Source organism: Hippocampus bargibanti, linkage group LG14 (assembly GCF_051943395.1).
Source record: "Hippocampus bargibanti isolate YZ-2025 linkage group LG14, ASM5194339v1, whole genome shotgun sequence".
NCBI lineage: Eukaryota > Metazoa > Chordata > Actinopteri > Syngnathiformes > Syngnathidae > Hippocampus > Hippocampus bargibanti.
Window position 1 is genome coordinate 12,220,695 of NC_142747.1, and position 17,751 is coordinate 12,238,445.

The 17,751-nt window shown below is 40.6% G+C and overlaps 1 protein-coding gene across 8 annotated transcripts in view; it reads right to left on the reverse strand.

The window, feature by feature from the left end:
* The window catches only part of mecom (MDS1 and EVI1 complex locus), a 125,710-nt gene that overhangs the window by 16,036 nt on the left and 91,923 nt on the right, over positions 1 to 17,751 (reverse strand). For 2 of the 8 annotated variants that reach the window (XM_089014044.1, XM_089014045.1), the window contains exons 3-8: positions 8,294 to 8,428; positions 2,147 to 2,252; positions 1,929 to 2,042; positions 1,296 to 1,404; positions 963 to 1,110; positions 683 to 836 (exon numbers count right to left, since the gene is read on the reverse strand). In XM_089014044.1, coding sequence (XP_088870170.1) covers positions 683 to 836; positions 963 to 1,110; positions 1,296 to 1,404; positions 1,929 to 2,042; positions 2,147 to 2,252; positions 8,294 to 8,428 — 766 coding nt within the window. Of the gene's footprint in view, positions 1 to 658; positions 840 to 962; positions 1,111 to 1,295; positions 1,405 to 1,928; positions 2,043 to 2,146; positions 2,253 to 8,293; positions 8,429 to 9,358; positions 9,748 to 17,751 lie in introns of those variants that run through there. The other 6 variants (XM_089014042.1, XM_089014043.1, XM_089014040.1 and 3 more) reach the window with 4 other exon arrangements.

Consider the following 17,751-nt stretch of genomic DNA (forward strand, 5'->3'; position numbering starts at 1 on the left):
ATCAGGCATCCGTGACACTCTGACGAAGGCGGAAGTAGACGCCGAAACATGTCAGGTATTTGAACACCTACACTGTCTGTAAGTAAAGAATCTGCTTTAAATTAGATATCAAGTAGACAGGATGAACTTAGTACAACGAAACATCATTATTAATCTGTGTATGTTTAATTGAAAAGGAGCGTAAAATCTGTTATGTGGAATGTTTTTCATATGAAGACATGTGGCAGGTCAGGGTAATAGAAGAGCCAAATGTTGAAGGTCGTAATGCTTTTGGGAAAGTAGAGTGTGAAAGGTCAAAATGTGTCTTGCTGGGGTACGCAAGAGGGGGGAAACTGTGATTGTGTGTGTGGGTGAGTGTGTGTATTTAAATGCAAGTGTGCATGAGTTTGTTTTTGTCAGACTAGGTCCAAGTGTGACTGGTTCCAATTACATGCTTATCAAATAATCATCAGTGTATTTGCATGCCCCTATGTGCCGAACAAGTAACTCTTGACTTCTCGTAAACAATGTCACAATTCTTAAAACTTCCTCCTTTTCCTTTGGAACAATACGTTTGAAACCACAGGAGAAGCTGAAAATAAGAATACCCAAGAACAAATGTTCTCTTTTCACAAGCATGTTATTTTTGTTGTTATTATAATGTACTGAGTAGACTTACATAGGTAGGGTCTTAGTGACTTACACATGAAGGGCTTGACACTGCTGTGGATGTGCTTATGCTGCTTTAGGCCCGAAGACGTTGCAAACGTCTTGCCACAGTCGGAGCAGGCGTGGGCCCGCGCCCCGACGTGCTGCGAGCGGATGTGCCTCTGCAGGTTACTTGGGTCTGTGAACACCTGCTGGGGAAAGAACCACACAAATACACAAGAGCTGTTATTATTGAGCAAAGAAACACTATCAAGTAGACAGAAATTAAAGCAACATTTCCCCCCCACCACCCACCCCAAAAGTCATCACCTTACCTTTGAGCAGTTTTCACATTCATGGTGCTTGCCACTGTCATGTGACATCTGGTGTCGGATCAGGTTTGATTTCCAGTTAAAAGCCTTGGGACATTGGTCACACTTGTATTCTCTCTCCTCAGAGTGGGACAGAATGTGACTCTCAAGGCTGCAGGAAGCACAGATATAAACAGAACAATGAGAACGAGACGGAGAAAAAAACAGCTGATTCTGTTCACGTTTGTCATTCCACATTTATTTTTCTGGCTGGCTGCGCACGCAAACTATGAATCAATCATTTACGCATTCACACCCAAGGTACAGCAACACAAGCGCAGGTAGTTTAGAAGTCACCTTTGGATATCTGGGAACATCTGGTCACACTCTTTACATTCATGATAGTCACGAGACATGTGGAGGGGTCGCAGGTCTTGAGTTTCCTGGGCGTTGATGTCACTGTCTTCTGCTCGATACAAAGATCAAGTCAAATACAATTAACATTCCAGGAAATAGTCATACATAATCCACTAGAAGGAAGTATTGGCACCTAGGTTTGTGTAGGCTCTCAATTGTACAGGAGTGGCACACAGAGGAAAAGGTTTCTTCAGGAGTCATCTGTACTTCTTTGAAGGTGCCAGAGGTTTCACTCCTCATCCGAAGAATTTTGTCAGCGAACTAAAGTCGTGCTGGCAAATATGACCCAATATATGCTCTGATACATCCCTGCTCTAAGGTTGGGGGAGCAGTGGAGCACTTTCTGGAAGCAATCTGATTACTTCTATTGTTCTATCCCTTACCTAACTTAGAACAGGGACTTATCAGAGCATATATAAAGCCCGAGTTACCCGCACAATTGTAGTTCGCTGACTAAGCTCTTCGGATGAGGAGCAAAACGTCCGACACCTTCAAAGAAGTACAGATGACGGCTGAAGAAACCTTTTCCTCTTGCCACCTCGAAAAAACACAAAAAAAAAAAACAATCCAAACCTGCATCATGGAAGGAGGATGGTGGCATCCCGCACTGCTGCATCTGGTGGTCCAGCAGTTGGCTGCGGGATTCAAAGTGCTGCTCACAGTCTTCACAGCGGTACTGTCTTTCCTCTGCAAGGTGGCAGCGGTGAAAATGAGAAAGTTGTTGAAAAAGACGTCTTGTCAAATTGTCGCAGTGAGCAACATCATGTACTGTATACATGCGTGATGCTGACCGTGAATATCAGGAGCCATGGAAGTATCACATGAATACTCTTCTGCCTTCATGAATACTAGAAGCTCCTCACCGGGATAAATATCTCGAGTGACTTTGTAGAAGATCTAAAAGACAAGCACAGATACGTTGTGAATTATTTCGCAGTTCACACAAATGCGACTAACAGTGTATTTTCTGACTCAAGTGTAAATACATCACCATGAACACACGTCGCAAGTCACAGGTACAGAAAAAAAGGCATCCCATGAAACGGATCAATCGTGGAAATACAGGCGTTTGAGAAGCATAGGCAAATTGTTTGAAATCTGAACAAAACCAAAGACAATTGACATCTTCAGATATCATGAATCGGACTTTAGAAGTTAAGAGGTACCTATGTATATCAAACAAAGAACGCAAAAATGGGACATGGTCCAAAGTCCTATTGGAGTGAAAATGTTGAGCTTTTTCCATTTTTGTATTATTTTGGTGGTTTATACGCAGTGGAACAATTTCGAACTTATTCCAGTCAACACGAGTGTGATGAAATTCAAGTGCGGAGCAACTACCGGAAGTAACTTATTTTGTCATTGATTTTTTACTTTTTTTTGGTACACTACCATTTGAAAAAAAAATCACAGGAGTACGCAATGTCACAAGCGTCATCATCATGACCAGTCAATGTTAGCCGTTGAATGTCATTTTGAAGTAGCAAAGCCGACTCATCTGTACAACCTCTACTGACTCAATAATTCTGAATGAGCTACTAAATTTTGTGGTAGTGTAGCAGTAAAGGTATTTTCATGGGCACAAGCAGAGGCACACTTGAGGAATTCCCCTAACAGCTCCACCTCTTCCCTGTAGGCCACAGCAGAAAAACAGGAAAATCGTCACAGACACAAACAAACAAGCACAGGTTAACTGCAAAACAGAAGACCCACTGTTTGATCAAAAGGATCATCACTATCAGATCATCCCCCCACCCCCACACACACATTCATCGACCTCAAGTGGTTTCAATTATCAGGTTATTGCAGAGATTAGATAACTGGGGCGGTGGAGTTGGCAATGACAACGATTTAGGACAGTCTTTAAGAGGCCATTTACATCACACACACTCCCATTCTGATGTGTTTGTATTTCAACATTCCAAGAGCTTTGAATAAAACCAATTATGTACTAGAATGGCAAACCATGTATATGATCTTTCTGCGAAGCTACTTTCCCCAGCAAAGGGCACAACCACAAGTACATAATCCAACTGGTTTCCTTCTAACCATTCGTTATTAGCCAGGTTATTAGCACGTTCTCTCGGGTCACACCCTGGGGACTCCTTTGCGCTCAAAAGCTATTAGGCAGAGCTTTCATGTTGTGAAAGGTCACAAATGCAAATGAATATTGGCCTGGATGCTCACAGTCGAAATGACGAGCAATTTTGACAGCTGAAGCAGCAACGTTTAGAAGCACTGAATATATAAACCAGTAACACTGAGCCACTGAAAAAAACTATGTATCTATATGTTTTACCATATTATTATCATGATCATTATTTGAGGGGTGTGTGCAATGAAGAGGTGCTATTATATGACAAGAAACACTTGCTGCGGTCTGTTTTGAACCCACACAAAGTATTTTAATTGGTATTATGCTGCTCACCTCCGTACTTCACCCAAACCGGCCAAGTAAAAAAAAAAAGACAGCAACTTGATTTTACAGCATCTTGCTCAATCAAAGTAAATGAACAGGTTTGAAGTTTGGAAATGCTATCGCAGTCTGCTGTTGGAAACTTTTGTGAAGCAGCGCTGCTGTGTCAGACATAAAGAAAGATTGCCCGGAATAAGGCAGCAAGCTGTTTACTTTGTTGTCCAGTCAAAACAAATGTTCAGTGTATGAAGGTAGAGCACAGATTTACCGCCCCATTGTCATAGGATATTTTATTTGGGAATTATCAGTAAGTGGACGTTATATAAACATGTCTCTCAGGTCAAATGATCAAACATAGGCATGTCATTGAAGGCAGATTTATCAATTAAAAAAGAATAAGTCAAGATTTACTGAAGTAGTTTGTCATTGACCATCGTGGAATACATTGAATGTTTCGCGATATACATCTGACCATTTCTTAATTTTGCTTACCCCAACATCTGGAAACACTTAATTTTAATGAAGTCCTGTGTAATATGCACACAGTGTGTGTTTGTAAGGCGTTTTGTGATGACTGTTTTGTGAGGTTTTTTTTGTGAGGGTATATTGCTATGTGAAAAAAAAAAACATGGTGGTTGAGTCGCAATGGAGTCTGCCTACGCTAATGAGAATCAAGCAAGAGAAACCAAATTCAATCCTAGTAAACTTTATTTTGAAGACAAACATGTGCAAGTCTTGTGGAGGTTGGGGAAAACAGATCAATGACAATAATTGTGAAATCCATCAACATCCTGGCCCGATACTAAGTTATAATCAATAGGTTAAATGAGATAAAGGGAAAACTCAGAGTAGGCCATTCGAACCATGTTCATGACGTAAACGGATATATATCACAAAACGGAGGCTCAGCGGGGATCGAGCCTTTTCCGTTGCTGGTCCCACTCTCGAGAATGACCTGCCACTGAACATTCTGCAAGCCCCCTCGCTGCCCATCTTCCAAACACGTCTCAAAACTCACTTGTACTCTTTGGCATTCGACTCAGCATGATTCCGACTTGATCTTGGTTTTACTCCCTTTCTACTATCTTTGTGACTGCTTTATTTCCTGTGTATGATAGCTGTCCATGTTAAGCTCTTTGTTACAGCTTCTGCTGTTGTTAAAGCGCTATATAAATCGATATGTATTGTGTTGTATTGTGTGTCGGAATTTAACGTCATTCGGATCGCCACCGATCTGGAGTTTAGCTTTGAGCATGAGGCAGTTTACTGTACACCGTTGACTAGGTGCCTGTCAATCCAAGCTACATATAGACAGACAAAACTGACATCATGCGAGACTGCAGTAATCCTAAATAACTGGCAAAGAGCAACCAACTGACAGTCATTTTCCGACATGTCTGCTTTGCAAGCACGTTGGAAAACCGGGTCAACTTTTCTAACCATGCCCAGGGATGTGTCCTAATCTTTGGATGACAAAATGTACTAGGCTAGGTGTGAGATGGGTTTAAGAAAAGCATCCATGTTGATCTGAGAGTACACAGTGACATTTATAATTCATTGTAGTGTCTTATGAAATGTTCTTCAACAAGGTGGATGATGATAATTACATTAATAATCCACTTGCCACCCAGTTCAGTCTGTAGACTGGGGACAGCGGCACAGGCTTTTTAAGCACTAATTACCCACATTATCTTAATGACAAACCACAATGGTTGGGGAGTTTTTCTACAGACTGGCTCTTTTTAATGCATCAGCAAAGAAACGGGAACATCAAGACAGTGCCAGCATTATGGGGTAGAATGGAAAAGGGTTGTCATTGACTGCACACAGGATGTGAAAGGTTCATGACGAAGATTATTAATTCGCATGCCCGTTTATTGTTCCTCTGGCTGCAAAAGTTCCATTTTGTGGAAACAAAAAAAAAATGGTTCCAGTCATCTTTCATGTGGTGTTACGTGTTATCGTAGTTTTCACAGGTTAATGGTTTGATTTTTGGCCATTGTGACCATGTTGAAGTGTCCTTGAGTAAGATTCTGAACCCCCCCTTACACATACACAGACACCCAGTTTCTCATGATGCTGCGTCATCAGTTGGTGAATGTAGTATCAGTAAAATATCGCGTTGAGTACCCGAGGCAAAAAAGCGCAATATAAATGATAGTGCATTTGCATCGTGGATGGGTAAAAAAAATAGACATCACTGCTTAAGATTTTTTTTAATCTTGATTGTTCAAATTGATTACATTTATACCAGGTTTTGTGCATGACTCAGCTTAAACCAGTTTAAAGTGAAATTGGCTTAGTCAGAGAATTTTTGTTTCAAAAAATAAAAAAAAGACTAGTTTTGAAAATGAAATAATTTTTCCATATTCTATCAGAGATTTGGTCAAATTTCATCATTAGCTTTGAGACAAGATTCAACAACCTTGATTCTCAGAATGCTTTCACCTCAGTTATGAAACTATAATCATTACATATATTCCTCTCTGAAATTGTACACATTGTTTGGCATAGGTAGGGTTTGCTTAGCTCATTGTCTCATGCAGCATTGTATCTAATGTTAATGAAACGCAATGTTTTTCAAAGTCTTATGACAAGGACTGAACAGAACCAAATCATGTAGAATGTAGTAAAAGGTGTCAAACGGGGAAAAAAAATGCACAGTTTCTCCAGCGAGACAAAACAAGCTATTTCCCCTTCTCTCCTTACTCATTCCTTCCTCACTCACACGCTCACCCCCTCTGAGATTTACTCATAAAATTTTATGGTAAACAGAACTGGGTCAGAAATAAGAGGATGGGGGCCTGTTTTACTTTCACATTGGAAGGCCTGAATTGGAGCTTAAGAGAGAACCATAATGACCAACACACCTGGAAATGGATGAGGGTGTATGACATTGTCGTCATCCAAGTCATGCGGCAAATCAACTCCGTTAAAAATACTGTAGTGGATTGGTTACAATCCCGTTTTCAGAAAAGATTTTGATATAGTTTACACTTGAGAGTGGTAGTCCACTTTGTTTCGTCTGGTGGACCATATGTGCGTGTGTTTTCAAGCTGAGTTTATCCTCAGCACTTTGAGTCCCCCCCAAAAAAATGAACCATTTCCAGTCTACCGTGGATGCTCGGATACACCCGAACACGTGCACGCAAACGAGACACATTTTGCACTCAAACCGGAATGTGTGAAGGGAGACTGAAAAAGCACAATCAAAACGCCCTCATAAGCAACACGGGAGCAAAAAAAATGACAGGGGCTTTGCAAGACCACCCCACATTTAGTCTATTCAATTTAACCACACAGACAGACATTGTGAGCCGCTACAGTGTGTTTTCAAAAAACATCAATGCTGGCCCGGAAGGCTTAAAGACGGCACATTGTACCGCTCTGTGACAGTGTGTAATAGTTAACAATCACCTCATCACAGCCATGTCCGAGACCTGTCGGAACCTTACACGAGCAGCAGAGCAGAACCATCGCGTTGACAGCAAGTCACACCTCGCACACGGTTCTCTTTGCTTGTTTGTCTCCCTGTCACTTTGAAAACACCAGAGGCCAAGTGATTCCAGATATTTGGTGTCTTTCAAGAGAACAAGGGGGGGGGACCTCGAGGGATACTTATCCTCTTAAGAAAAGTGAGAAGAGGGGTGACAGAGGAGTCGCTTATTTGTTCATGAATATCCGTTTCGGTTGTTCACCTAAAGGCCCCGTGATACCAAAGATACCTGACACATCTCTTTGCTTTGAATTTGGTTGCAGGTCTCTGCTTAATATGACTTACAGATTTTGTCCCCCCGTTTAGTGACTCCTTACTGAGAGGTAATGACGGGCATAAGTCTTAAATTCCTTTTTTCTTGCACGGGTCGTGCCACGGAATGTGCTACACGCGTGTCAAAGAAAGTTTAGTCTCTTGTCCACCGCCCTCAATGAAGGAATGACTGAGTGGGGTTTGTGAGGTGAACAGACCCCCATGTGGGCAGCACGCACCTCTGGCCACAGCCAGGTGAGCAGCAATAGACGATGACATTCCTGACATATCTAAGAGTTTATATCGCCAGCGTGACAGGGAAGAGTGGAGAAATATCATCTCGACAGGCCTCCTCTGATCCTGCCCTGTGGTCCTCGCACGGCAGAAGCCAGCATACAATTACAGAATGAAAACACATGCTGATAACAGAGTGTCTGCAGCGCACTGCATTGTGTGTGTGCGTGTGTGAGAGAAGTGAGATCAGGGTGGGCCATGCAGTCGCACATGAGGCAATCTGACATGGATCACAACACCTTTTAAGACAACAACAGCAAGCAGGATGAAGAGTTGGAAATACAGCAAGAGTGAAAAAGGTGCTAAAAATATAATACAATAATGAATCTACTTCAGTCACCCACCAACATTCATAGATGGGCACAATAATCATTAGGGGTTTTAAAATCACCCCACCCACCAAGCCCCGGCCCTCCCCATTTCTCATCAGAAAATCCGGTGTTCATTTCTCCAGGACAAGCTGCATATGTCTCCACTTACCTGATCATCTATCTGGCAGGCTGTCAGGTTATGCTGCTTGGCAGTGGGGGCAAACTGGATGTACTTCAGCCAGCTCCCGATATCTGGCTTACTGGCATCAACACAATATTTCACATGGCCTGACCTGTCCAAGATCTGAGGAGACAGAGACAAATCCAGATCAATATCTGTCCAGGTTACTGTGTTCTAACCATAACTCCCACTGAGAAATAACTATCATGTTTGGAGTCGTTGTGGAAATTGACATTCATGCCAAAGCCCCATTTTAAAATTTTCAACATCTAAACATGAGGGAAGAAAAAAACAAAACAAAACAGAGCATCTATCCCAGACAGCAAATAAATGTATTGCTCACAATAAAACTGTTGATTTTTTACAGAAGTCATTGGCAAATATATTAATTGATTGTTTGTGTATGCAAAGATACATTTTATCTATGCTAATAATAATAATAATAATAATAATAATAATAATAATAATGTGGAGTGGGGAAAATAATACTCAGCAATGACACAAAACTTATTCAGTGATTCAGACACACAAAAGGGTTAAAAATAAGAGCACATTTTTTTTACATGTTACGAAACATCTTTTCATGAAGGACATCAATTAACAGGAGCAATTGAAACTCAAATAACAATAGTTAGGTCAGCCCTGTGACGCTTGACATGAATAGGAAATTATGCATGATTAAAATCAACAACGAAAAAAATATTTCGAACATAGGACAAGACAAAATAAGTGGACACAGCAAATAAAGGCGCTTTAAAAATGTCTTATTGATTTTCGTTTCTCGTTTTTTTTTCTGAGCACAAATAATTGTGAAATAATTCATACATATTTGGATCCAAACTGGGTGAAAAAAACGACACTATTCAAGATACAAAAATGTGTTAACATAAAATTAAGGTACATTTTTAGGGTTGAGTGAGTCATTTTCTCTTGCTCTCCAGCATTGTTTTCACGTCTTGAACAATTCGGACTGAATTAACCAGGACAACAATATATACATAAAATATATATTTATAAAAATGTAGATTTTCGTTGAAGTCGGTTTATTCTTACCGTTGAACGTTATTGGTGTCAGCGTGCGGTTGAAGAAGTGCGCGTGTTGAAGTGCGCAAAAGTGATGGAGCTCTGCTTCTAAAATCGCTCTATCTTGGGATTCTACTTTCGTTCTATTTTTTGGAACAAGTCAGCATCGTCCACAAAAATAGACGGTCAGTGTTTTTATCAGGCTCTCCGGATTCCAAATGACCGTCCGCCACACGTCGCTTTGCTTTCTCAACTCCAGTCCTCTCATCGCCGCGTTGCCTTCATGGACCCGTCTGACTGGTGCATCTCCCTTCTTTCGCGGTGGCCGGAGACGTCCCGGCTGCAATTCCCTCCGGGACATCAACTTGCCTCTAACTTTTCACTGTGCGCTACTCGTCCGTTTTCTCTTGTCACTCCTCCTGTCCCGACGCACCCAGGTGTCCCCCTCTCCCTCCGCCTCCTTCAGACACCCACCCACCTCCTCCTCTTATTGTGAATCAATTATAAAATAAAGGCAGCGATTTAAACGTTCTTCTTTTCTTCTGTGAATGTCTATCTCCCCTTTTCTCTCTCTCTTGTCTATCCCTCTCTCTGTCTCGCTCTTTTTTTGTTTTACGCAAAAGCGACATCCATCCTCACGGCTCCATTCTGGGTAACTGTCCGACGGAAGCGGTGCCTCTCTGCAGTAAATCGTAAAATGACGGGGGCCCTGGGTCGCTAAGGTTGAACAGGGTCAGAGACAGGTCGAGATGGGGCTTCTAAAGGGATGAACTGGCCCGGCACACTTTAATGAATCAACAGAAGCTTCAAAGGGATTCATTGTTCATATCCTCTCCAAAATTGTCCACACACTTATTCAAGCTGTTCGTTACAATGGTGACCAAACAATTATTTTGTCGTCTGTTGTTATATATATATATATATATATAGCAAAGTCTCGTTATATCGATATTCTCGGGATCCGAAAAAATATCAATATAACCGGACTATCAATATATCCGATCCTGCGCGCATGTAATTTTCTCCTTGCGTTCATAGAAATAGTATCGTAATAAGCGGTACTATCGATATAACCGAAATTGATATAACGAGACTTTACTATATATATATATATATATATATATATATATATATATATATATATATATATATATATATATATATATATATATATATCCATACATACATACATACTTACGCGCACACACACCTGCAGAGTGAAATGTCAAGCAAGAAGTTGATTTAAGAATTAGTGTGACTGTTGTAAAGAAGGCTCGGACACGCCGTTTGAATCTACAAAGTGCAAAGAATAAAGAGATGCGACTGTTGTCAGAGAGAGCTCAGTTTATTATGCAAGCTACCTCATAAAGCCGAGGAGGGCCTCAGCCATGGCTGATGAGAGCAGATGATGATGGATAATGCCTCAACTCTGTGACATTGACCTTCCATTCGAGATAATAGCCATTGTTTTGGCAAATCGCGGAGCAAATGTGCAGGAAGGACAGGAAAAATCATGTGTAAATAAGGCAGGACCCCGCCGCCGATTCCCATCGTTTTGGGCTCCCTGAGAACCCAGCAGAGACCCCGGTCCGCCCGGTCATTGATTTCCTGCCTCTCCCCGACTTGTCCATTGTTGGAAGTCCTTTTAATTTAGCCATAAATTGGGAAAGCTCAAGTCGAATGAGCTGTTCTATTTTCTTCCTGTCAGGATGAGGGATTTGCTTTATGATGCATTGTTTATTAAATACAAGTAATCTGAGAATGCTTCATAGCCTTTTCGAGTCTGATCCAGCATTCTGAATCTGTATGGAAAAGGAAAGACGCACGCTCCCGATTTGGGGGTGGTGATAGTGGTGGGGGATATAAACGTGGGTACCAGTCTAGCAGGACCCCTGAATGCTGACTCCATCGGTAGTCATTGCTTTCCCCTGCCAGGAGATGGCGTGCTCTACTGAAGCGAGCTTTCTATCGCTCAGTATGGACCACTGGGCAGCAGAATGGCATTTAAAACAAAATTAAAGATGGAACTTATCATAAAAGTCGGTGTTTAGTCTTAAATGATTGCAGTAATTCAGTGTAAAAGATTCAAAGTAACCGCCCTTGAAATTCAAACTGTATGGATCTGAATGGTAATGCCATGAACGTGCTCCTATAAAACGCTTGAAACAGCTGCTTTAAGATGGGTGACAGTTTGTTCAAACGGCTTCGATAAACCTGGAAAGAATTTATTTTTATTTGTGCGATATATTTGATTTGCACGGAGGAAATTGATCTGATTGATTACAATGATTTAATTTGCTTTGTGGTCAAGATAGTGGGAAGCTGTTTGTCAACACACAAGGCAACACATGCAAGTTTCAGGCTGTACTTCTTTCAACCATGTTTGCATTTTCATACCTAATGCGAATCTCACAAGTGTTCAAATCGTGTTGAGTGGTGTGGCTTGATATCACTGAAATTTTCTTGCGGCATCCTTGTTTGTTTTAAGAGTGCAGGCATGGAAAAAATATTCATGCACAAATACAGACAATTTTTATGGTCAAATGTCTTCTTTTTAAATTGAGATTGATTATGTGTTTTTGAAGCAGAAGAATTTGACTTTTGCTGCTGGCTCTTTGTTAGTCATAGTGGCACTGAAGAGGAAGGGATTCCCGTGTGGATTGCAGCCACTCCAGCCGTACAGACAGCTCCAAGCTGCAGCTGAGGGGGCTACATGGAGACAGAGTGGAGGCCTGTGCGGTACATTCCATCATAAGAGGACACCATTAGGAAAAGGAGAGAAAGTCGACATTGCAGCTAAATCTACATGAAATGATCAGCCATTCATTTGGAAAACCTCCCAGAGATGGGCTGCAAAGCTGCTGATGCACTAATCCTAAAACAGGACACCCCAACTTTACCTCGAACCTCAAAATCGTTGACCTTAGATTAGTGTACAGCAGAATAATCCTACTGCTTCGGATAGACCTTGTGTCCAATCGGTCCATACCAATTATCATTAAGACAGAAGGGAGGAAATGAAAGTGGAAAATGTAAATACCAAAAAATCGCCTGGAAATGGGCCTGTCGTGAGCAGCGTGTTAATCTCCACCTCAAGTAATTTGGTTCTGCAGCAGAAGACAGAAGCCCTGCTGCTGTGCCCTGCACTTCATAAATCACTGCTTTATGTGGACAAGGTCAGCTCACCCCCTTCCCCTTCCACTGGCCCCTCCGCCATGTTTACCCGGCCTCCCGGGGGCTCTCTGGACCAGACCTGCCCACTTCTAATTACTGTGGATTATTTTCATTTGCCGGGGGTCAGTCAGGCATTCCGGCAGAAGGAACGAGCTGGGATGATTTTTTTGACAAATTCTATGGCCTAGGAGAAAAAGGCCTGACATGTTTGCTGAATTAGCACCTGGATGTTTTGTGTTCACGCTGTTTGTTTTGCCTTTGAAAGCTCTGAGACACAGTCTATCGGCCAAAATGTCCATTTCCTTATCATGACATTTAAACATCAGTTTAGCACTAGAGCAAGAGGTCAGACTGATTTGTTTTTGTTCATTAAATAAAGACTACATCCATATTAAGTTCAGCTGTTCCGTGACATGAACTATATGGCTCTCATTTATTAAGATAGTCAAACAGATAAAAAAAAAAAGCAAAAACAGACAGACTGAGGGAAAAAAAAATCCGACAGAAGCCCTGGGAAATAAGATTTTTAACATTCAGCAGTCACCTTAAGAGCCCCAAAACTAAGGTTTGCCACCCAGGCTCACATTCGGGGCTTTGAGACCTTATAGTTACATAGCCGGATGACAGACAGACAGACAGACAGACAGACAGACAGACAGACAGACAGACAGACAGACAGACAGACAGACAGACAGACAGACAGACAGACAGACAGACAGACAGATAGATAGATAGATAGATAGATAGATAGATAGATAGATAGATAGATAGATAGATAGATAGATAGATAGATAGATAGATAGATAGATAGATAGATAGATAGATGCGATGGTGGAACTCGATCGATAGATCGATCGATAGGTGGCGATGGTGGAACTCCAAAGATGTACAGAAAGTACTGTCGAGTAATAACTGACACTTCCTCTACAGGGTGTTTGCATACAGGCCCTCATTGCGTGAAGGCTATGGGATGTGATAAAATTACACAAAGGGCAAAGGCTAGCTTTTTCAGACATAAATCGAATGGCCGTACAGATTCGACCTAAACAGAATAGACTTGAAACTTAAACAGCCTCACTCATTCCTGTTGCGACAGGGGAGGGGGAAGGAGTGGGGGGTTGTAGGTAATTAGAGAATGTTGCCATTTGCTGTAGGGTGAACAAATTGGCTCTAAAACGTTCATAGATATCATCTTTAAAAGACCTGTTTTATGCTGTGGAGGTAACGCATGTTGAAATTGAACACGCTGCTTCAGATCACGCAAGAGCAAGTGTCACACATTCATTACGTTTATCTCCAGTGTAACATTTTAAGTCCTATTGTAGATAGAATATGGAGATAATTAGTTTTGCTCTGGTGTGCCCAATTGTAAGGCTAATATTTAATGTTGGTGGATATGAGGTTCAAAGCAAAGGGAAATAACAACTGTTCTTTTAATTGTAAAAGTTGTTTTGAGACTTTCATTATATTTATATATATATATATATATATATATATATATATATATATATATATATATATATATATATATATATATATATATATATATATATATGATGAAAGTCTCAAAACAACTTTTTTCATCACATATATATATATATATACACATATATATATATATATATATATATATATATATATATATATATATATATATATATATATATACAGTAAAGTCTCGTTATATCGATATTCAAGGGAGTCCGAAAAAATATCGATATAACCGGGACTATCGATATATCCGACCCTGTTTGCATGTAATTTTCTCCGTGCGTGCATAGAAATAGTATCGCTATAACCGGGACTATCGATATATCCGATATCGATATAACGAGACTTTACTGTATATATATATATATTGTGATATCATGAGAGGCTAGCTCTCAGCGGGACAGGACAAGAAGTGCAATGGACGACAGGTTTGGATACAAACAAAAGGTTTTAATCAAGGGTTCCAGGGGGAATTCACAGGCAACAAAGGTTTGAATAGTGTCTCTTCCAATACTTATCAAAAATAAAGTCTCTTCTGATATTTAATTCCAAATAAAGTCTCTTCTGATACTTAAATCCAAATAAAGTCTCTTCTGAGGTAAAACTGAAGACGGAGTTCTTTTCCAAGACTCTCTAGGCCTCACCCCTCTTGACGTCCTCCTCATGTAGCGTAGCCACCTTAGCTAGGTTCAAATCCAGTGTCCAGTCGTGTGGTCCCAACTGGCGATGAGTTCCACGCAGCAATCAACTTCTTCACAGAGCACAGCAATCGAGCTTGTCTTTCCCCAAGCTCCACACTCAGAGGCTCTCTGCCTTAAGAGCCTCGCTTGCCAAACAAGCCGTGATCAGCCGCAGGTGTGTGGTTTGAATTGCTGCCTTCCACCAGCTGGGGCCAAGACTCTCTCTGGGTGGAGCCATCTTAGGGGGATGTATTTCCCCTCCAGGACACAGCCTCTCGTGACATCACAATATATATATATATATATATATATATATATATATATATATATATATATATATATATATATATATATATATATATATATATATATATATATATATATATATATATATATATCTCACTTTACTGCTGTGAAATGTAAATTTCTCCAGAGACTAATAAAAGGTAAATCCAATCCAAATCCAATCCTATATGCTGTATATACACTCTCACACACATTCACGCGGTTAAGGACTATTACTGTTTTTTTCCTTTTTAATTTTGAAAATACCGTACTGAAGAGAAATGAGAGAATGTGAGCCCAGAGCTTGCTAGGTCTGCTTGGCAGCTCAGGTCAGTCACTGAGATTTAAGTGTGATGATTAAAGTCTGAATTACCAGAGAAAACAACAAATCAGTAACGGTAACATAGTGACACTGAGTGACTCCCATTAAAGGCTTCACTGGTTTTCAGTAGCATCAAAGCAGCCCTGAGTTAGGCTGGAATTATATTCAACCTGAGGCACTGCTGCGCAATGTGACTAACACTCCAACACTGAGAGCAGCACTCACTTTATTTTTTTTCTACAATAACACTTAACCAAGACATCAAGGTGATTTGAAAAAATATCATGTGACCGTAAAGTGTCCTTCAGAGTTTTGAAAGGCGTTTAGAAATGAAATGTATTATTATTAATTAATTATTATTATTATTATTATTATTATTATTATTATTATTTGATGTGTTTACTCTCCTTTGAACATTTCATTATTTTTTAAATGGTTTCATTATGTTTAATAATAAAACATCCCCTTAAATGAAGACAAATCTAATCACAACTTTCTGAGTCAAACTAAAATACAGCCATTTTCATCCATCTTTCTCCTGATAAACTTTTCTCATAGATTTCCACACTTTAGTATTACTCAAATATGAATCTTAAAAAAAAACGACTGCATTTTGAGGAAAGATATCCACTTAAGATTAACCCTCTAAATGGCAAATACGTTATTTGAAAAATCCATCCATCCATCCACCAACCGAAATCCATCCTTCCATCCATTTTCCAATCTGCTTCAATCTCACAATGGCATGTCAGAGCCAATTCAAATATTTTTTCACAAATATTATTGGTCAATCCACACATGTGGCTATAACAATTTATTGACTGTCCAAAGTGTTGAAAATGTGATCCTCTCTTTGCCACTGTAATGTAGGTTGAATGAGTATATCGTTTTGGGACTGCGATGATTTTCTCTGTCTCCGTTCGAACATAAGTGAATCCTACATGACACATTTCAGTAATAGACCCATCAAATACGAGCATTGGCGCTTGTCGGTTTATTCAATTCCAAATCAATCATTCAGGTGTTATACACTTTTGGGTTAATATTTTAACTGTGTGGCTGAGGCCCTGCTGGGGATAAATCAGCTTTTATGATGGGTTGTTATGGTTTATACTGCACTGGCATTGTGTGAGACTGATTTGGGGATCAATCACCTGCATGTGTCTGCTGTGGGGTTGGTGAAGGTAAAGGATCGATGGTTGATCTGGGACTGCGGTGATGGAATGGAGCTGTATGTGTGTGTGATTGTCAGTGTGTGTATGTGTGTGAGTGTGGTATGATGAGTTGGTGTCATTGCATGTGTGTGTGAAGACGAAAATGATGAAGGAGTGACTTTGTGTGTGAGTTCTTTAGAGTCGGAGAGCATATCTGTCCAGTGCTGAGGCACAGATGAACAGCTGCGGGACTATGACCAGACCATCTCAGCTCTTATCCAAATCCCCCAACTACTCTACCCTCTCTCTCTCTCTCTCTCTTTCTCTCCATGCATCCTTTGGAAAATATTTTAGTTGCAGATGACTGACCCTCCAATGCAGCAAATACCAAGTATCCTTCACCCGACTCTCACCAGAGATGTGAGAGGACAGATGAAGTCTGATGTCATAAGTCCCTTGCAAGCTGGGTCCGAGAAGACAGTAATTTTATCTGTGCTGTATGTCATGCATATTAGCATATTTGACAATTAAGCTGACTTTGACTTTGGCTTGATGACACGAGCATGTGTCAACACACAGGCATAGGAGTCACATCTAGGTTTGTTCCATTTCTTTTGATCCCTGCCTGGACATGGTTCATGTTCATCATCTATGACCATCAGATGGCTGCTTCCTCCATGCTGTCAACACTACTCGGTTGCAACAAAAGAGGGGGAGAGCAAAGCTTATGGTTTCTGAATCGGAGGAAGTTGGTGCTGATTGCGCTGCCTTCGAAGAAGCATTCCAATCCTTTTCACTGGTGTTCAGACAGCAAATTTCAAATGGGGCAACAAAGCACTGTGAGAGTGATCCTCACTTGGTGACCTATTCTTAGTATCTAAACTCAAGAGTCAAGAGACAAATCTTTGACACTTCCCTCTCAGAACCACAATGTTATCTATGCTTGAAACATTGTGAGGACAATTTGGAAAAGGCCCCAGTGAAAAAGGCAATGTCAATAAACACATGGCTAGATGAGTATGGCATGGAAGCAGGAGAGATCCACTATTAAACCCCATTCTACACCCATGGACTAAAGTGGAACGGACCTAAACCACAACTTGCGGAAAGTTGGCCAAATCTCTTTCTCCCAAGAAGGTATCTATCCAAAGTCCTGGCAAAGATAGAGGCACATTTTCTAATAAATAAAGTAGGTAAGTTCCTCTGATGATCTCTCATGGCAACTTGGTTAAGAATCACTGTCCTCAACACACCTGTCCAGTGCTATTCTTTTTTTATTCTTCTGTCATATTTTTTCTCATATAGTGACTTGACAGT